This window comes from Zalophus californianus, chromosome 4 (assembly GCF_009762305.2).
Source record: "Zalophus californianus isolate mZalCal1 chromosome 4, mZalCal1.pri.v2, whole genome shotgun sequence".
NCBI classification, from domain to species: domain Eukaryota; kingdom Metazoa; phylum Chordata; class Mammalia; order Carnivora; family Otariidae; genus Zalophus; species Zalophus californianus.
This window is the reverse complement of record NC_045598.1, coordinates 30,752,020-30,772,380: the sequence shown is the minus strand read 5'-3', so window position 1 is coordinate 30,772,380 and position 20,361 is coordinate 30,752,020. Positions and strand designations below refer to the sequence as shown.

At 57.5% G+C, this 20,361-nt stretch overlaps 2 protein-coding genes across 2 annotated transcripts in view; both read left to right on the top strand.

Moving 5' to 3' along the window:
* The window catches only part of BMP8B (bone morphogenetic protein 8b), a 29,837-nt gene extending 9,544 nt beyond the window's left edge, over nucleotides 1–20,293 (top strand). The window contains exons 2-7 of the mRNA XM_027607586.1: nucleotides 6,010–6,199; nucleotides 6,604–6,752; nucleotides 14,729–14,923; nucleotides 15,720–15,796; nucleotides 16,373–16,483; nucleotides 20,101–20,293. Coding sequence (XP_027463387.1) covers nucleotides 6,010–6,199; nucleotides 6,604–6,752; nucleotides 14,729–14,923; nucleotides 15,720–15,796; nucleotides 16,373–16,483; nucleotides 20,101–20,250 — 872 coding nt within the window. The 3' untranslated portion in view covers nucleotides 20,251–20,293. The remainder of the gene's footprint in view (nucleotides 1–6,009; nucleotides 6,200–6,603; nucleotides 6,753–14,728; nucleotides 14,924–15,719; nucleotides 15,797–16,372; nucleotides 16,484–20,100) is intronic.
* On the top strand, nucleotides 8,957–10,502 carry OXCT2 (3-oxoacid CoA-transferase 2). The gene is given in 8 exon segments (XM_027581695.1): nucleotides 8,957–9,398; nucleotides 9,401–9,470; nucleotides 9,472–9,680; nucleotides 9,683–9,967; nucleotides 9,970–10,161; nucleotides 10,164–10,184; nucleotides 10,187–10,449; nucleotides 10,452–10,502. Coding segments are annotated over 8 exon segments (1,533 nt in total).
* Nucleotides 20,294–20,361: the final 68 nt, after the last annotated feature.

The following is a 20,361-nucleotide window of genomic DNA, read 5'->3' as shown; positions in this document are numbered from 1 at the left end:
AGATTTGTGAGCCTCAGAAATATGTGAAATAATAAATGTTTCTTGTTCTAAGCTGCTACATTGGGGTTACTGTGTTACAAATAGCAATAGATGACTAATAGAGTTAGGTAAGCATTAATAAATGGCATATGTAACATGCCTAGTATGATGCCTGACACAGTTCGGTGCTTAAAAAATGGGAGCTGGCCCATTATTTCCCACCCCTGTACCTTTGCCTCAAATACTCTCTTCCATTTCTGCTTGTCAAAATTCTCCCACCACTCTCAAATATATTTTCTAGAAAAGTGTTCTCTGACCCCTTCTCCCCATGGCACCCTCCATGATTAGAGCCCTCATCCCCCATCCTATGTATTTCTCTTAGGATTTGAGTCACCTTCTGCCTGCCTCATTCAGAGCCATGGCTTGCCCCTCTTTCTCCTGCTCCCCGAGAAACCGTGAACAACCTGCGAACAGGGGCCCCATCTGACTCTTCATGGCATCCCACCTCCCACTGAGCACCCCAGGCCCTGTGTGGCAGGTGCACAGGGCAGACCAGCAAAGTGAAGGGAGGAGGAACACAGCGGGGAGGCAGGGGCTGAGAGCAGGGGCGGAGGCCTGGGCCTGGTCAGCCGGGCCAGAGCAGGGCCTGCCCTCCCTGTCTTTGTGGAGGCCCACCATGGGTAGGCATCTCCCTGGAGGCTTCCCTGGGACCTCCAGTCCTCCCAGGGCCCTGCCTGGAGGAAGGTGGCTTCAGCAGGCATTCTGAAGGGGGGGGGCATTGATAGGAGAACCTCATTAACAGGTGACCCCCCCATCCCAATATCACCACCTAGAGGGAATCTAGGGCCACTCATGTCACATCATCAAGTCTGAAGGTCCACTGAAAGGGCCCTAACCTGACACGTGACCCCTGATAAGTCTTTGCCCCTCTGAGCCTCAGTTTCCCCATCTATTCAGGTTTGCCCTGAAGGCCTTTGTGCTCTGACCAAAGAATGTGCCCACCCCTGCCCACTGATGGGGGCTCCTCCAGTGCTGAGGCCCAGGACAGGGAGGTACACCCAATCCACCTCCTCATGGGAACCCATTCCCCGTGGGAGAGAGGGATGTGTCACTGTGACCACATCTTTCTGGAAAACTCCCACCGTTCAGTTCTTTCCCCGGATTTGCACTGGGGAATCATATCCTTGCTCAATCTCCTTGGATCTATTTTTGGCCTTGACCGACTTGATGTGGTGGAGTGTGCGGGTGTTCCCTTTTAATTTGGGGTCTAAAGCCATCTGAGGCCTGGGCCGGCAATCATGAGTGCAGAGCCATTTATGGAAGCAGCTCTTGAAAAAAGTCAGTAATGAAAACTGACTAAAAATACCTTAGAAATGAAGCCTTGGCCTCCTCTGGGCAGCACTGAGATTTCTGGGTGGGAGGAAGAAGCCCTTCAGATGCAGAATTGGTAGGTGATTGTTTTTGCAGTTCCTCCCTGGGCACGCACCAGCCACGGAGACCTGGGTCTTGCTTTAGGTCTGAAGGGGGCCCCTCATCCTTGTCACTAGCAGGACTAGCGAGATGGGACCAGTGCCTCTGCCTCTGGGATGCTGGGGAGCCTGCCCTCCACCTCAGCAGCCTGGCCGTGAAAGGGGGCCAGTCCCACAGCAAAGTGAAAATGTGAGGGCTTCTAGTGGAGACCCGCTGTGCTGTGGAAGCCATTCCCAGACCAGCAGGCTGCCCCACTGTCCTGGGGAGCTTGGGAAGAACGTGCAGACACATCCCCTCTCTGGGCGCCCAGAACAAAAAGGAGCTCAACGACAGTCCACTGAGAGCCTCCTGCTTCCACCCCTCATGGTGCGGTCCTGCCCTCAGTTGCTCACCATCCAGAAGGGCACACGAACCAGAGATGGGGACCCCCTGGGACAGGAGAAGGGAGAGGCCAGCAGGTAAGAGCTGGACTAAGAGGAAAGTAGCCTTTAGATATGGTGGCATGGGGGCAACTCAGGAGAGGGAGGGCCTCCGGGGGAGGGGAGAGGCGTTTGCAGCCAAAAGGCCCAGGAGGCCATGAGGTTGGGCCTGGCCAGCTCGGGGGGAACTGGAACCAGAGCTTGGGCTCCTCCTGGGGGCCCTATGGGTCTGGGAAAGAGTTTGAGGGCAGACAGAAGATTCTATTCTCTTAACAGCCACTCTGGGTGGCTTACTTTTGGTCAGAAACAAGACAGATTTAGGTCTTCTGAGTGATTCTAAATTTTGTCCAGGGCACAAAAATAGCCAAAGCTTTTGTTGGTGTAGGACTGGTGGACTCAGGGTGTGGCATCTGGAGATTTAGCCTGTGAGTGGTGCAGGGCCTCAGAGACAGAAAGGTAGAATGTGGATGGTGGTCACGGAGGGTGGAGGCCACCACCTCCCCACAGCGGGCCTTTCCCAAACATGGGATCTGGAGGTTGGTTTATCGGACTGGAGGAGAAGGCTGAGAGTCCCATTAGCACACGTTGGTGATTCATGATTGTTTATTTAGTACCGTCTCACTTTAGCCCCTGACACTGGGGCTGGGCCTCGAGGGGTGAGAGTGTTCTTCTTGTTCCGGAAGCCACATTATGGTGATTCAGAAAGTAAATTTGTTTGCTTCTTCCCCAGACAGAAGGTGGTTCAGTGTTTGATCGTTTTTGGCAGCTTTTATAATTATGTAGAAAATAAACATTTAGAAGTGCCTATTAAGCCAGGTGTAGCCTTGTCTGTTACCTATGCCCAGTGAATACTTTGTGTGGGGCCCTTCATATTTTGCCAGTGTATCTTTGGGGTTGTTGTGTTGAAGACTAAATTCATATGTAATTTTGCCAGGGTACTGCAAAAGGATATTGCCAAATTCCTCTCCAACACATTCCTACCAGCGATTTGGGAGAATGTTCTTGTCTGCTCCCACCTATTTCTCAAAGGCCATACTGAGCACCCTATAAAGTACCCTCTCCCCTATTACTTTTCAGCCCCTAACCCTCCATATTCCACTCTCAGTGTAAATGGCATCCCCTGTCTTTCTTGTTTTGTTGGTGGTGGTGTTCATATTGTGTCTCCTCCATTAGACCATAAACTCCATCAGAACAGTCTCATATATAGTAAGAACTTAATATATTTGTTTATAAATTGAACTTGATAAACTAATGAAAATTAAATGAGCAAAGTAATACATTTATTTAGAAAAAGATCATTCCAAATCTCCCCATGGCTTTGAAATTTCTGACATGGTCTTCTGAGGGTATCACATCTTGGCACAATGTAGGGAGATTGCAAGTCAGGCTCCTCCAGAACTCATGTTGAATGGCTACTCCTCCCAGTCCATTGCCTGGCTGTTTACAAAGCCCTTCCATGGCCCTGTGAGGAAGGCTGGACCGCACCCTTACTCCCCAGAAGGAGATGAGGCCGAGGGTAAGTACATACCTGGTTGGTGCAGAGTCTGGCCTGACCACTGCCACAGCTCCCTGTGCTGCCCTGAACTGCCTCTTTGACTGAAGTAGGCTTGGCCTTCACTTGGTTAACAAGGAGGACATAGAGGTGCCAGAAAATACTTTCCCAGAACATCAACTTTTAGAACGTCTTTCTCCTAACTCAGAGCAACAACCACTGAAAAGAGGGCAAATCTTTAGGTTACCTCTTCCCATCCTCCCGAAACTGACTCTCAGATGAAGGAGCTTTCTTTACTCAGTTCCACACTGTAGGAAATATCACTAATTTCTGATGAAAAGCATCACTTTCCTAACAGTGTCTCACTTTCTAGTGCTTGCCTGGAACAGCAGGATGGGTAGTTTCCTGTGCTGAGCTCTACTGGGTGGCTCATCGAGTTCACAAACCCACAGGGGCTAAGCTTGGACCCGGGGTCAGTTCAGGTGCACAGGGCTCTCCTGACCCCACGCACGTGGGCCCCCCAGGTCAGCAAGGGAGGGAGGCCGCAGAGCGTGGTCCTCCCGTGGAGATGGCGGGTTCGTGGGTTGTTCCCTCGGCCCCCAGATCCGACAGGAAATCAGCGGCAGACCTGCAGACAGAGATTGCCCGCGGCCCCACTACCGGCCCGTCAGCCCCACAGCCTTGGGAGCAGATCCGTGTGTGCGGATCCGTGTTCTGTGCTCTGAGCCACTCTTCTTCATGCTCTGGGCCAAACCCTGTCACAGCCACCAGCCTAGACCTATGGCGTCCTGCACATCCGGGATTCTTACACGGCCACGGAACAGAGGTGGTCTGTGCGGCCCCTGAATCCACAGAAATTGTCACCAAAGCTGTGCGTGTGGGAGTGGGAGTGTGTCTGTGGGGAGGAGGGGGACGTGCGTGTCAGTATTCATGGCACGTATCCCTGGGTGCGGGTCCAGAGCCCCCCCCCCCATGCTCTCTGCGCGTGCGCGGGAGGACACGGCTCCCACCCGCGACACTGCCTCCCAAGCAGCCTGGCTCCCGGCTGCGCATGCGCTGCGTGTCCAGCACCTGGTCAGCGCATGGACGTTCTATTTCTCCTCGGCGGTCTGGGGAGGAAAAGCCCACCTCCTCCTGTCAGCGCGTGTGTCCACCGGCCCCGCCCAGCCCAGCTGTTTGCCTGTTCCTCGCTGGACCCGGTCCCCACTGCGAGGACAGGAAGCGCTCCCCACATCCGCCTCCGCCACCAGCCTGGTGACTTGTGGTCACTGAGCCCAGTAGCCAGAGAGAGTTTTTAAAAAGACTCACAAACATGTAATTAAAATCTCAGTGTTGGGTTTTGGGGAAGGTGCTGGGCGGCTCCCGCCCCTGCTTTCCGGAAACACAGATTTGCGGCGTTTGAAAGTGACAGGAGGCTAAAGTGAGACGGTACTAAATATACTGTCCTGGGCGTTTCCGGGCAGCGGGGGAAATGTGGGATTGATTCGCCACCCCAGCCTCCTGCCCAGACAGACCGGCCCGGCCACCGGCCTGCCTCAGCTCCCCCTCCAGCCTGTGCATCATCTTCCCCTCCGCGCCTATCCTCCACCCCCCCAAAACCACATCGCGCCCCTGCTGCCCAGAACCCTGAACCCCACTGGCCAGAGGCACAGCCCGCGCTCCTAGGCCAGAATTCCGCTCTCCAGAGTCAGACCACAGCCAGACTCCCCCCCAGTCCCCCACAGCGGTGATCTGTGGATGCCCCTGCACTGCACACCTGTGCCTCCGAGGTCCCCTCTGCCTAGAATGGCTTCCCTGCCACCTTCTCCCCCCCACCCCCCAGAGGACAGTTTCCCATCCTTCAAGGCCAGTTCAGGTGGCACCTCCCCTGGGAAGCCTGCTCAGATCGCACCCCATCATGGGATCGTCCAGCTTCCCTGGGACCTGACCAGGTGTGACCAGGTGCTGTCACTGCTACCTTGCTCCCTCTTATTCCTTTCCAAGTCTCCCTCTGACCTCCTTCCTCCTCCACTTTGTCCCCAAACAGGACCTGCCATCCTTTCACCTTTTGCTGTCTTTATGGCTGTTGTTTCCCCTGCCTGTGCCATCTGTCCCTCAACCCTAGACCTTTGTTCACGCTGGCCCTTCTTCTGCAGTGTCCTCCCTTGATATGGGGGCACATCCACTCTCACCCCTCGAGGCCCAGCCCCAGTGTCAGCTGCAAACGCTTCCTCTCCCCCAGGATCCTGAGCAGACACATTGGCAGACTCTGGACAGCCCTGGCCTCAGACTGTACTCGGTTCTGTCCCTGCCCACCCCCGTGGCCCGTTTCTGCCTTGGGTCTGATGTCAATCTTCCCAGAGGAGGGACCTGCCCTCTGCCTCATCCTTGGGTCCCAGAGCCAGCAGGGGATGGGTGGGGCAGGCTGGGTTTGGGGCTTGGGGGCCAGAAGCGGAGGCTGCTCTTGCTGACACCACAGTGTGCCGGGCCCTGTGCCGGACACCTCAGCACACGGCCCTGCCGCACCCTCTCAGCACCCAGGAGGCAGAGCCTGGGAGCAAGCCCCTTTGCAGAGGATGGAGCCGTCCCCACCCAGGCTGCCTTGGCCCCCAGCTCCCCCCTGGTTCTGCCCAGAGCATTAGTGACCGGCGGCCCCACTCTGTCTTGTAGTGGAGCGTGACCGCACCCTGGGCCACCAGGAGCCCCACTGGAAGGAGTTCAGCTTCGACCTGGCCCAGATCCCGGAGGGCGAGGCGGTCACGGCCGCTGAGTTCCGGATTTACAAGCTGGCCAGCGCCCATCTGCTCAACAGGACCCTGCACGTCAGCATGTTCCAGGTGGTCAGGGAGCAGTCCAACAGGTGCCTACCCTGCACCCCGCCCCCCCGAGGAAGCCTGGCCGGGGAGGGGACACTTCCCAGAGGACAGAAGGGGAGCTCCCTGGGGAGCACACCCTCAGAGGCAGAAGGATACTTGACCGAGGCCTTGTGTCACTGCGGGGAGAGGCCCAGCATCGGTTCTGCCTCCCTGCCCTGCTGTCCTGGCTGTGGGACCTTGGGCGGGTCACTGAGTTCCCAGGACTCAGTTTCCACATCTGTACTGGGCACAGTAACACCTTTGTACAGTAGATACAGTGAGAGAAGGCACACGGGGCGCCCAGGCCGAGCCAGGCGGGGTAGGTGCCCCACACGTGCTCCCCCAGGCGGGCACTGGAAACAAAGGCAGCTGTGCCGGCCCTCAGTTAATTGTTTTTTCGTGTCCACAGGGAGTCTGACTTGTTCTTTTTGGATCTTCAGACGCTCCGAGCTGGGGACGAGGGCTGGCTGGTGCTGGACGTGACAACGGCCAGTGACCGCTGGTTGTTGAGCCGGAACAAGGACCTGGGGCTCCGCCTCTATGTAGAGACTGAAGACGGTAAGGCTCAGGGTTGCGCAGCAGGCCTTCTCCTGGGGGCTCCTCCACGCTGCTGGCACAGAGCCAGCGACAGTCCCCTCATTTGGCCCTGGAGGCCTGGCCTCTGTCAGCCCAGGGGCTGGAGCAATAACCCCCTACCCACTTTGGGGGCTCAGTGGGGTGCAGAGGGCGAGGTTCCCATAGCGGGAGGCCCCCTACCATGGTGGTCTCCCTCCTCTCCTTTTGCAGAACCAACATTTCAGTCACTAAGAGGGAGTCCGCGTTGTCCCTCCCCAAGAGCAGCTGTGTATGTGGGGTGTTTCCATACTGGGCAGGGCTGAGGGGAGATGGTTACACCCTCAGACTCAGATCAGAGAGGGAGGCCTGGGTTTGAATCCCAGCTCGGCAGCACTCTAACCCAGTGACCTTGGCAGGATATTTACCTTCTAACCCTCAGTGTCCTCCTCTGTAGGAAGAGGATTCACACCTTCGTTCATTCCCCAGGTAGCTGGGGGAGAGCCTCCTTCATGGTAGGCAGTGGGGAGGGAGAGGCCGAAGGTGGGCACAGGATGGGTGGATCTGAGCTACAGCAAGGGGCCGCTGTGGCTGGAGCTGGGCAGGCCAAGGCGAGGTGGCAGAGGAGACTGAGAGCTGCAGGGCACACTCTTGAGTGTGGGTGAACCCGGGCCCGGTGTCGGAGTGTTGAGGGTAGCTCCCTGTAGTGCATAGCAATGGAGGATGTCAGGATCCGAGTCAGGTTTCTAGAAAAGAGCCCTCTGAGCCACCCCTCAAGGAGGGCAACACTCACCCCCGGTGTGACTACACGTAGTGACTTATGCTCCCCAAAATTACAGTGGGGACGGGGTGGGGGAGGTAAGTTCACGGAGGAGAGAGCTGACCGCATGACCTCAGGTGATCAAGGCTCATATGAATGCCCTGTACATGCTGTGGTGGGAAGGACCCTTCATCTCGTCATCTTCCCCCCAAAACCCAGAACCCCATCTAACCATGAGGAAAACATCAGACAAACCCAAATTGAAGGACATGCTACAGAATGCCTGACAAGACTTCTCAAAACTGTCCAGGTCATCAAATACAAAGAAAGTCTGAGATACTGTAACAGCCCAGAGGAGCCTAAGCAGTTGTAGCAACGGGATGTGGGATCCCGGATGGGACCCTGGAGGAGAAAAAGGACATTGGGGAAGACCCGTGCGATCCGAATACATCTGTTTAGTTTATCATCAGACACCAGTGTTGGTTCATTGGTTGTGACAAGTGTCCGGCGCTCACTTCAATGTTAACATTTCCCAGGAAAACTGGCCCTCGGTGTCTGGGAACTCTGTACTGTCCTTGCAGTTTTTCTGTTGTAAATGTCAACTATTGTAAAATAAAAACTTAGCATATGTATCCAACAAAGGCCGTGCCCCTGACATCAGCAGGGACAGTAGTCTGGGGTGGGGGCGAGAGCGAAGTCAGAGAGGCCCGGGAGCCACACAGCCTGCAGGGGAGAGTGGGGAGGTGCTTGTTGATAGCAGCAGAAATGGAGAAAAGTGGGTAGTGGAGGAATCATGGAAAACGTAGATTGAGCCAGTGGCCATTTTTAATAGAATCTTTTTTTTTCCTGCCCAAGTAAAAGTAGAGGAGGGGAGGACTTGAGAGAGCAAGCCAAGAGTCCCTTTTTTGGCCACGATGTTATTGAGAGCCCTGGTTGACGTCCAGATGGAATGTCAGCTTGGACGTGACTGCTGGGGCGCAGGCGTGGGAAGAGCTGACATCTAAGTGGCTTGAGAGCCATGGGACCTGAGCAGGTCACCCGGGCAGGAGGTGTCAGTGGAGAAGGAAGGGGACGACCGAGAACCCCGGGGCCTCCCATATGGAAAAGGCTGCACAGAAGGGTTATGCGGAGGATCTATCCTTCCCACCCACGGGGTTTGGGGCTGGAGACAGTGGCCTTCCCGCCAACCCCTGCACCCAGGGTCGGTCTTCCCCTCAGATGCCACCATGGGGCCTCTGTGGGCACTGCTCCTTCCCCATCCAGTCACAGGGTTTGGGTCCCCTGGGCCGGGTGATGTGGTGCTTTTGGAGCCCCTTGGAGCGTGGAGAGGCCAGGCTGTGGGGGGCCACCTGGTCCCCGCATCACAGACCCGCATGCCCTCCCTGTTCTGGACACGGTGGCTACAGCGGTCTGTCCCCACCGGGTCCGGAACCTGGAGGCAGAACGCACAATGGCAGCCCTCCAGTGGCTGGTGATGGTGCTTGGGCACTGCATCCCTGCCGGCCATTCGGGGCCTGTGCTGGCCGAGGCCCAGGGCAGTGTGCGCAGCCTGGCCACCAACACTCGTGCCTGCGCCAAATTCTACATGGATTCCATGGAGGCTGTGAAAGATATCTCTGACAGGGCCAAGATCATGGTCGGCAGCTTTGGGCTCTGTGGGATTCCAGAGAACCTGATAAAGGCGCTGCTGGAGACACATGTCAAGGACTTGACCGTGGTCAGCAACAACGTGGGGGTGGACAACTTCGGGCTGGACCTTTTACTGGAGACCAAGCAGATCCCCTACATCATTGGCTCCCATGTGGGGGGGAACGTGCTGTGCGGGCACCACTATCTGTCGGGCGAGCTGGAGCCGGAGCTGCCACCCCAGTCCACCCTGGCCGATCACATCCGTGCGGGGGCGCTGGGGTGCCCTCATTCTCCATGCCCACGGCCTGTGGGATCCTGGCGCAGGAGGGAGGCGCCGGCGGCTGATGGCCACGCGCTCATCATGAGCCAGCCCCGAGAAGTGAGGGAGTTTCACGGGGACCACTATCTTCTGGAGCAGGCCAGCTCGGCCCGCTTTGCTTTGGTGAAAGGGTGGAAGGCCAACCGCGCAGGAAACGTCATCTTCAGAAGAAGCACCAGGAATTTCAACGTGCCCATGTGCAAAGCAGCAGAAACCTCAGTGGTGGAGGCGAAGACATTGTGGATGTGGGGACGTTTGCCCCCGAGGACGTCCACATTCCTAACATTGATGTGGACCCCATAATCCAGGGGGAAAAATATGAGAAAAGAATTGAGTGTCTAACCGTGCGGACAGAGGAAGGTGAAAAAGCCAAGTCTGTGGGTGACCTCAAGGCCCGGATCATCACGCGGGCAGCTCTTGAATTTGACGATGGCATGTACACCGATTTGGGCATAGGATCCCCTCTCCTGGCCAGCAACTACGTCAGCGCTGATATAACTGTTCATCTTCACAGTGAAATGGGATCCTGGGCTTGGGTCTGTTTCCATTAAAAGAGGAGGTGGATGCGGATCTCATCAATGCAGACGAGCAGACAGTCACCGTTTTCCCCGGGAGCTGTTTTTTCTCCTGCTATGACTCGTCTGCCATAATTCGAGGGGGACACCCGCACCTCACCATGATGGGAGTCATGCAGGTTTCCCAGTACGGTACCTGGCTAACTGGATGATCCCAGAAAGAAGGTGAAAGGCACGGGGGGAGCCATGGATTTGGGGTCCAGCGTCAAGACCAGAGTGGTGGTCACCATGCAACACTGCACCAAGGACAAGGATCCCAAAATCGTGGAGAAATGCACCATGCCACTGACTGGGAAGCGCTGTGTGGACCGAATCATCCCCAAGAAGGCCGGGTTCGATGACATGCACAAGAGAGGCCTGACACGGATGGAGCTCTGGGACAGCCTGACGGAGGACAACGTCAAAAAGAGCACAGGCAGCCCCCCTTCGCCGTGTCACCGACCCTCAGACCCACGCAGCCCCTGGCAGCCTGAGCGGGGAAGGAAGCCCTGGTCCCAGAGGGTGGGTTTCATTGGAACCCACAGGAGGTGTGATCACCTCTGTCCGAGGTGCTGGCCGCCTGACCAGCTTTCCTACCGCCAGACAGACTATTCTCTCAAGAGGGATATGGCTTTAATTAAAAACCAAAGGAGAATGTAGCCATTTATCTTCTGTGTTCTGTGCGTCCTGAGACCGGTCTGGTACCATCGTCGGGCACACGGACACCCTCCTCACTGTGCTGTTTACATGAAATTCTCTGCAGCTCGGATGAACCCACAGGACAGCTTTCACGGAAGGGCCTTCCCTCGTGAATGAGCCAAGAAATGTGGGAGGAAGACGTGACCACCTCCGTACACCCAAGGCTCCACTTTGCCAGCACCGTGAAAAATATACAAGCCAAACATGCACCGTGACCGGAGGAATGCTGTCTGCATGTGCTTGTCTTCCTGCGGCCCCTCTGACTTTTCCTCTGGGGCCTTCCATCTTGGGGCTAAATTCTGTAGCCTCCCCTCTTCCTCCCTGCACGGCCTCCTTCTCATGGCTAAATAGATGTGTCTGGAAGGACAGCAAGGCTGTCTAGCTGGGCCAGAGCACTGGTAACACAGTGACAGGCAGGGAGATAGGTTCCTCTGTAGATAAACAGTCTCCCGTGTGCTGTCAAAGGTGGCGGCTTGTGGTAGGAAGGGTTCTAGAAACCAAGACGGACTTAATGGGTTTTCTCATCTTCAGACATGGGTTCCTGTGTCTCCCAGGACACTCAGACCCTTTCTGCCTGTCGTGGAGCCCTAGACTGGCCTGTTGTCACTACTCTGTTATAATACAGGAGAGGCTGTGAGGTGTTTCATCCTGAACCCACAGTCTCACAGCCTTAAAAGAACAAAATGAGTTATGTGTGCGTGTCCAAATGTGTGCGTATGTGTGATGGTAAAAACAAAGCCTGACACGGAGCACGACGCACGCTCTCAGTGTAGTGCTCGAGGGGCACACAACCATCAGGAGCACGTGGGCAGGAACTGGAGATTCTAGCTGTGAAGGAAGGCCTTTCAGAGAGGCCTCCTTGGGGCTTCACCCTGAAGGAAGGGCCAGGTCCTGGAACGGAGAGATGGAGACACCACTCCCTGAGGGGGCAGCCTGGGGTTTGGGGGTAAGTGGCCAGGGACCATGACCAGGTTGGGGGTAGAATGGAAGTCATCAAGTGGATGGATAGCGGGGCACCTTCTGGGGCTTCTGGGGAGCGGCCCTGATCGGCCCTGGGTGTCAGTTCCCAGCATGAGGCAGGCAGAGCTTCCAGGAGCAGAGAGTGAGAGGTGCATAAGACCTAGGAAGCAGGAGGAAGGGTGAGTCCCTCCTTCTCACGGGCTGAAGTAACCTAGCCACAGGGACAAAGGCAGACCGGGTCCACAGCTGGACTCTCCGAGGGTTCAGCCAGGCACCCTGATGGTCCTTCAGCGTGGCACCAGGGTCACACCCATGGCCGCAGGCTGAGGTGGGGCTGGGTCTGTGGGGAAGAGTCAGGTGGTGCCCAGAGCAAGAGGAGGCCTGGGGGAGAGGCGGGAGTGATCTTGGCCTGGCCCAGTTGGGTGGGGGTGTGAGTTGGGCCTTGACCACCTGCCCTGGCACAGGATGTGGCAGGTGAGCTGCCAAGACCTCTGGGCACTGATGGAGCAGACTGAGAAGTGGGGTGAGGCTGGAGGTTTCATGGGTCCCCCCTGGCCCAGAGAAGCAGCATGTTCCATCCAGGGCAAAGGGGAGAGGCCACAGTGTGGCCCACATTCTCAAGGCATGGCTGCACGTACCCCATCAGGTGCAAAGGGGACGGCATGCCTGCCAGCACCCCACAGGGTCAGGTATAGAGCCAGGGACCCTGGGCCCCAGAGACGCCCACCTCTGCCTTTCTAGAAAGCAGCCTTCCAGAGCCGGGCAGCCTCGGGCCCCACCCCCTAGACCGCTCGGGCCTTCCCTGCAGCCCCTTCTCTCTGCCCCCGGGAGACCCCAGCAAGATCCTTGATCAGACGGGTGCACAAGGAGAGCGAACAGTGAACACTGCCTCAGGTGACAGATGGCTCTCCCTGGCTCCTCGGTGGACGGTTCTCTCCGGGGAACAGGGGTGGGGCAGCGGCACCCGCAGGGGTGGAGGGCTGCCCAGCCCAGGGTCATGGTGTTGCACTCCAGCGCCCTGTGGACGACAGTCACCCTCCTGCTCCCATCCACTCTGTCCTCCTCGTGGCCTCACTGGCCTTGTCGCTCTGCTCACAGGGCTTGTATGTGGCTCGTGGCTCGGGGTCCTCATGGGTCTGCTGCTTCCTCATGACTGACTTGCTATGACCCAAACTCTCCCGAGTGGCTTCTCTCTGGGCTCCTCCCAGGGTCCGCTCCTACAGCTGACGACCTCCTGTCCCAGCCGGATCGTTCCCCAGTGGAGCCTCCGATGGGTCCAGTGCATTTGTGTGTGGCAGGTGACGTCATAGGTCAGAGTTTAGTCTCTGGATTGACTTGTCTTCAGTCAACTTGGCCCAAGGACACGGGCCTACAGCACAGCTGTTTAAGGGCTGACCTTTACCAGCCAAGCAGGACTGTGGGTGGGACGGGCAGTGCCCTTGACCTGTGGTGTGTCCCAGTGAGTCATAGTAGACCCGCTAACGGAGCAAACATAGGTATTTGTACATGTGGGCGTCTGTATACCGTAAGATAAATGCATGTGTTTCTATACACACGTGTGCGTGCATGCGTCAGGGTGGCCACACTGAGGGGACATGGACACTGAAGGGGAACGGTGGCTCTGTGTGTTACGAAACATAAAATTGAGTTACCAATCCTCTCCGTCGTTTAAGAAAATTCCACAGGAAGAGAACATGAAGGGGTCTGCGGCGTTCTCGTCTTTACAGAGAAAGCTGGGAAATAACCGACGTGTTTAAAGTGAAGCTAATATCTAAGTACCATGCGGTGTTCTCTCAAAGGAATTTTATACATTTGAAATGCTCATAGTGGAGACATTTTAACAGCAGTGAACATGTTTGTATGAAAAAGTTGGAAAAGATACAGACACTTATGGTCACCATTGTGTAAAACTTCAACTGACGTGAAAATATTCCAGAAAAATGAAAATGCTGTGTTGGAGCGTGGAGAGATTTCTGAGTGATGTTTTTTTTCCTCAAATGTCATAGTTGCTATTGTATTACTTTGACAATTAAAAAATCAGGAGGCAGGGAGCCTGGGTGGCTCAGTCAGTTGAACGGCCCACTCTTGGTTTCGGCCCAGGTCATGATCTCAGGCTCATGGGATCGAGCCCTGCGTCGGTCTCTGAGCTCAACGTGGAGTCTGCTTGAGATTCTCTCTCCGTCACCCTCTGCCCTTCACTCCCCTCAAATAAATAAATCTTTAAAAAATCAGGAGGTCATTTGGAAATACAAAGAAGTACAGGAAGTTAGTTTTACTGGTGGACTCGACATTTCCAGGGATCATGAGCGTGTTTCCCAAGACATCCTCATCTTTAAGCAGCTTCGGGGTCAAATCCCATTTTCACGGGCGCTCCTCTTCCTAGCCAGAGGCCCCCATGGGTCCCTGGCCATGGCCTTTTCTCTCTTTTTTGACCCACAAACCTGGAGTTAATGCCTTAAGTAAGAACTTGGGGTCTGGAATTAGACGTGGGCTGAACCCTAGCTCTGGGACTTTGTCCGGATGTCTCTGCCCCACTGCCCCCGGTGTCCTGTTTGTGGGCATCGGGGGACACTTAGGGCCCTACTCTTGGCAGTGGTGGGCAGAACAAGCCCTCGCTACGTCCTGGCGGCTGCTCCCATCCACTGGGGAACGATCCATCAAGTTCCCCAAAAGTTTGGGGGGGGGGTGGGAGAACTCGGGCCTCAGAGCCCTCAGACGGGGGTGGGAACCACCATTCTGTGCGACCCTGACTGTGTGGCTCCGAAGTTTCTCCGTGAAGCGTGTGGTCCAGGTTACTGTGGAGACACACGAGGTCACGAGTGGGAGTCGCTCGAACCTGTAAGGGGCTTCAAGGATGGCAGTGTTCACCATTGTCACGAATGATGACCCTGTGTTGGCAAGGCTCCCTCCCCGTCTCCCTCAGACCATCTCCCTCGGGTCTCCAGATGAGGAGACTGAGGCCCTCCGCCTCCGTGCACCGGGGCCCGCGCAGGCTCTGTCAGAAGGGTCCCCGCTGTCCCCCGTGCCCCAGTGACCGCCCTCTCTCCTCTCTCCGTCCCAGGGCACAGCGTGGATCCTGGCCTGGCCGGTCTGCTGGGGCGACGGGCGCCGCGCTCCAAGCAGCCTTTCCTGGTCACTTTTTTCAGGGCGAGCCCCAGTCCCGTCCGAGCCCCTCGGGCAGCCAGGCCCCTGAAGAGGAGGCCGCCGAAGAAAACCAATGAGCTGCCGCACACGAACAGACTCCCAGGGATCTTTGGTGAGGTCCGGGGCGGGCCTGGGGCTGGGCCCGAGAACAGCTCCGGGGGACAGAACCATCCGGGGCATCTTCAAGCCTGTGCTCACCCTCCAGCACTTTCCTGACACCCTCCTTTGTCTCGTGTGCCCTGAGGACCAGCCACTGCCCTCTCCGTCCCTGCCACCCAGAAGCGCCTTCGCGGCCCTCCCCTGGCTCACCAGGGCTTTTTCCAGAAGCCTCTGTCAACATCAGGTGCCCCTTCCTCGAGGCACTGGTGCCTCTCAGGTCTCCCCTGGGGACTGAGGATCCACAGTTGTTTATGTGAGGGTCTCCCCACCAGACTGAGCCCCTCAGGATCAGGGGTGGGCCTGCCCTGCCCGCCTGCCCTCCATTCCTCCACGGGGAGTCAGCCCTTTGGCCTCCGTGGAGCCACTCAATCCGGTGGAATGGGTGCAGCAGGAGAGGTGGGGTGAGATCAGGAGGTGTCTCTGCAGAAAGGGAGGAGCCACCTGATGGCCCAGGGTCCCATGGCTGTGTACTGGAGCATCGGGGGCCACAGGCTGGAAGTCAGGGGAGGCTGGGCTGAGTGCAGGGTTACTCTGTAGCTATCGGGAGCCACCTGGAGCCATTGACATTTCTCGAGCTGGGTCATGGCACCAGCAGAGCTGTAGGATGGGCTTTATGACACCAGATGCGTTAGTTTCACTTCATTCATTTGTTCAACACATGTGCCCAGTGGGGTGTCCCTGCCCTGGGAGCTCCCTGGGGTAGCTGCCTGAGCAGGAACCCCAGAAAAGACCTGCTTCTGTCCATGCAGATGTTCACGGTGCCAACGGCCGGCACGTTTGCCGGCGGCATGAGCTCTACGTCAGCTTCCAGGACCTCGGCTGGCTGGTAATTTCTGACTCTCCCCCTTCTTCTTAAATAACAGTCCCATCCAGAGGTTCTAAGTGTAGTTCCAGGAGGAGGTAGATTTATGGGTGACTTTCATTTTCTCATGCATCAGGTTCTTCTCTGTTTTTTGAAGGGAGAATGTCTTACTTTTCCTGTGAGAAGGTGCTTTTTGGTAACAACCATGAAAATAGGATAGTCTGAATCCTCAGCCCTAACACATCAGATCTGCAACAGGGAAAGGGAGGCTGGGCGGGCAGTACTCATGCTCATCTGCTGGGCCTGCGACTCTAGGAGACGTGGGCAGTGGGGGCAGGTGGGGAGGACACTGCCCAGTGCCAACTGCCCGTGAGGGGGATAGAGCTGTGCCCGGCCCCCCCTGCTGAGGGTCTCCCGGCGGTGCCCAGCCTCTTGGGGGAGTCTGCCTGGAGGGACCCTGGGGGTGCTGACTGGCCTGGGGTTGGGGGAGGGGGAGGGGCCGCCCTGTGCCATCCTGTGCCATCCTGTGCCGGGTGCTAGATTCAGGGGCTCAGGAGGGGGTGTCTGGATGGGACTCACCTTCTCCCATTACCCCCCCAGGACTGGGTCATTGCCCCCCAAGGCTACTCGGCCTATTACTGTGAGGGAGAGTGTTCCTTCCCGCTGGACTCGTGCATGAACGCCACCAACCACGCCATCCTGCAGTCCCTGGTCAGTACTGCGTCCGTCGGTCCGGGCCCATGGGGATAGGGGCTTGGCACAGCCAGGGGGATGGAAGCCCCTGCTGGGGATCAGGGAGCTCTCTCTGCCCAGAACCTTCCCTGCACGCACGAGCAGTGACGGCCGGCGCTAGTACAGAAACTGGTGCCTGTATGGCTCGCTGGATGTGTAGACTCCTCTGCGCCTGTACCCACATGTACCCGACTTACCCTGACTGCTGGTGCACGCCCCCCTCTGTGCACTGCACAAGCATGTGCAAGGTCTTCACGGACGGTATGTGGGTCCCCAGACTGACAAGACATGCTCGCGGTCAGACACACGGCACACACGTAGCAGACGTGTGTCCCTCCTGGGACCCGTGCGCTCTGAACACACACATACCGTGTGCGCGGGCACGCTTGGCTCCCGGGACACAGATGACTGTGGGGTGAGTGACACGCATGTGCATTCAGCCGCCCGCTGCGTGTGTGCACGGGGCGGGGCGCAGGTGTGCCCAGCTGAGCTGCTGGGCTTCGGTCTCCCCTTCTGTTCACCTCCCTGTTGGCGCTCTTTCCTGGCTCTTTAGCCCTTTGTGCTTTCCCCAGATGGTATCGCTCCCAGTGCTGTGGCTGGGGTACCTTCAAATGCTGAAAAATCGCTTAGTGTTTTAAATGTTTATTGATTCTAGGGTTGAGATTTTTTTCTAGAACATTTAGGTAGAATCTGCCCTTATGTTAATCTAGTAATAGGTTAAGTGATGCCTCTGAACAAGAGTAAACATATCACCAACAGCAGCTTTGACCCTGTGGTAACACTGCCTTTCTCAGATCAAGTGGGATTTGCTGCCCCTAGGAGCCCCTTTCTTGGGAGAAGCTCAGGAGCAATGAGATGCGTGTGCTTCCTCTGGCCCAGGAGGGCATGTGGACTGATGGTCACAGCTGCAGCTCCCACGTCAGGATGGCTGGATGGGCTTGGGCTGCAGGGCAGTACAGGGAGGCCGGGAAGGTGATGCTGGGGTTGGGGCAGGGGCCGGCTTGCAGGGCCTTAGGGTCCCACCTAAGGTGCCAGGTGGGTGGATTGATTTCTAAGGAAACTGAGAAGCTGGTGTAGAGTTTTATCAATAGTAGGTCAATGATCTACTCTAGAAGTATCTGCCTGGCTGCATTGCGCAGATGGACGGGGCCAAGTGAGAGGCTGCTGAGGTCCCCTGACAAGGGGTCGGGGCACCTGGTGGAGGGCGGTGGCCGGCGGCCGGGTTCCTTGTGGGTGTGGTTGCGGGGTGGTAGGAACCCAGGAAGCTGCAGGTGAGGGCCACGTGAGGACAGGGATGGGGAGCCTTGTCTAGGGGCAGAGTTGTTGCCGGGGGATGTGGTGGAACGGGGGAAACAGCAGTTCTGCACCAGCTGCACCGTAAGTTTGAGGCCCAGTTAGACTTCAAGCGGGGCCACCGGTGGTAAACCGAACCGACAGGTCTGAGGTCAGAGGATTGGTCAGGCCGAAGCTCTGTGAGAGAGTGGCATGTGGCCGAGCTTCGAGTCCTGAGAACAGATGAGCTTCTCTGGGGAGACCGCAGACACCGGAGAGGTGGCTACACCTGGGAGGCCAGGGCAGTGATGGGGGTCTTGCGGTGTCCTGGGGGCCAAGAGAAGGAAACGTTTCCCTCTGGGCTCACTCCCCCCAGCCCTTCTCCATGCAGCAGCCAGGGGTCCCACTAAAGCACAACTGAGCACCTTGTTCTCAGCTGAGAAACTTGCCTTGCCTCCCTTCGTTCCTCAGATGAAGGCTGAGACCTTGGCCTGGGACACAGGACCCCTCATGAGCCACCCTGCCGACCTCGCCAGCGTCCCCACTCACCCCAGTGCCCTTATTTCCCTGCGCAGGCTCAGTGCCAGGATGGGCTGACCTTCCCACCTTTCTGCCTTTGCACTTGCTGTTCCCTCCACCTGGAGGGCCTACTCTTTTGCTTCGGGCCCAGCCACCACTGCTCACCTGCACGCCTCATGCCTGTGTCCCTTCCCTGCCAGGGGCAGTCACCATGCTTATGCTCCCAGTGCTGAGGGCCTGTTTGCTGTGCCACCGCCCGTGGGTCCTGTTTGTCTACTGCAATGTCCCCCGTCTCCCCTTCCCTCCCCACTGAGTCTGTGAGAGCAGCGAGCGTGTCTGGGACATTTCTGTGCCCTGTCCTGCCAGGGCTGGCACAAGGCACGTGCCCTAGATAATGTTTATGTTGGAAATGAGAAAAGAACCATCATACCCATTTGGCAGAGGAGAAAATGAGGCCCACAGATGCGTGATTTGATGCACAGCCAGTAAGTGACCCTCCAATTTGGTCTCCCAGGAGCTCAAAGACAAGCTGAATGGAATGGCACATTAACCTCCACAGGTCATTCTGTTTGGTGCCAGATAGGGTAAAAGGCCTTCTTTCTGTCACTCAGCTGACAAAGCTCTCCTGTGGGGGTTGTCTCAGGCTGCACCCCTGTGGTGCCCAACTTCTCCCCAGCATCCCAATGTAGGAAAGGCCCTCCCCGGTTTCCAGCCACATAGAGTCCCATGGCCCGGTACAGGTTAGTGGTGGCCCCGGTTTCTTTTACGTGGGCCCACAAACACCAAGCCCTGCCCCCACACGTGGAGCTGGGGAAGCTGGGGGCAGCGGCACCCACGTCCCCGCCTGGCTGGACATCTGCATGGAGGCCTCAGCCTCCCCCTGGGCCTCTGAGAGGCTGTAGGGCCCCAGCCACCCATTGTCCTTCCAGCAGGCTAGCTCAGAGCTGGGGCAGCAGGGACAAGGCAGGCCCTGGAGGGCAGGGGCCAGGCTGCCAGACAGGTTCCCCCACCAGCCAGCTTCGTCTGGTCCCACTCGGCAGCCTCCAAGAGGGCCAGGAGTCCTGGGCTGCGGGGCGACCTCCACCCCCAGGTACCCAGGTACGGTAGGCTTCCTCTTCTCTCCTGCCTCCCCCCACCTTGGCCTCCTCCATGTTGGGGGCCCAGACCCGGAGTCACGGGTAGTGCAGCCCCTCCTGCCACAGCTCGGGAGAACTATTTTTAGGAGGCTGAGAACAGGCCGCTCCCTCAGGCAGGCTCTTTGCTGGCAGTCAGCGGTTAGGAGGGTCGCAGGTCCCCGCACCTATTCCCTGGCCCGCCGTGGACAGCCCCGTGACTCGGCACCACGCGTGGCCTCTGTGCCCTTGTTCTCGGTCTGCCCAGAACAGGAACTGCCTTAGAGCTTGTTACCAGGGGTGGGAAGTGCTTTGAGGAATAACAGCATCGGACACCCCAAGGGTGGGCCTAGAGTTCTAGGCTTTGTCCGGTTCTGTGAACATTCACCGGCCCACATTTGGGAGGGGAGACAGACCGCAAACGGCCAACGGGGACAAGAGATGAGCAGGGACATCACAGAAGCACAGAGAGGAGCAGAGGGGACCCTGGAGGGCTCCTGGGCACACCGTGTGCTGGGGCGTCCCGTCTGAGCGCAGCGGGTGTGCCCTGAGGGCAGTGGGGTGGGGCAGGGGTGCAGGGGGACGGGGTGGGGTGGGTCTCCGTGGGAGCACCTGCCTGGGCTGCAGGGGGAGGATAGAGCAGGCAGGGGTTCCAGGGGAAGGCCACGTGTTCACGCCTCTGCCCCCCGCCAGGTGCACCTGATGAAGCCAGATGTGGTCCCCAAGGCGTGCTGCGCCCCCACCAAGCTGAGTGCCACCTCCGTGCTCTACTATGACAGCAGCAACAACGTCATCCTGCGGAAGCACCGCAACATGGTGGTCAGGGCCTGCGGCTGCCACTGAGGCCCTGCCCCCGCCGCTGCCAGAGGCAGGAAACCCTCCAACCCAGCCTGACCTCAGCCGGGTTGGCTCTCAGAGATCAATGTATCTATGCTCCTCTCTCCTTCCTGCCAG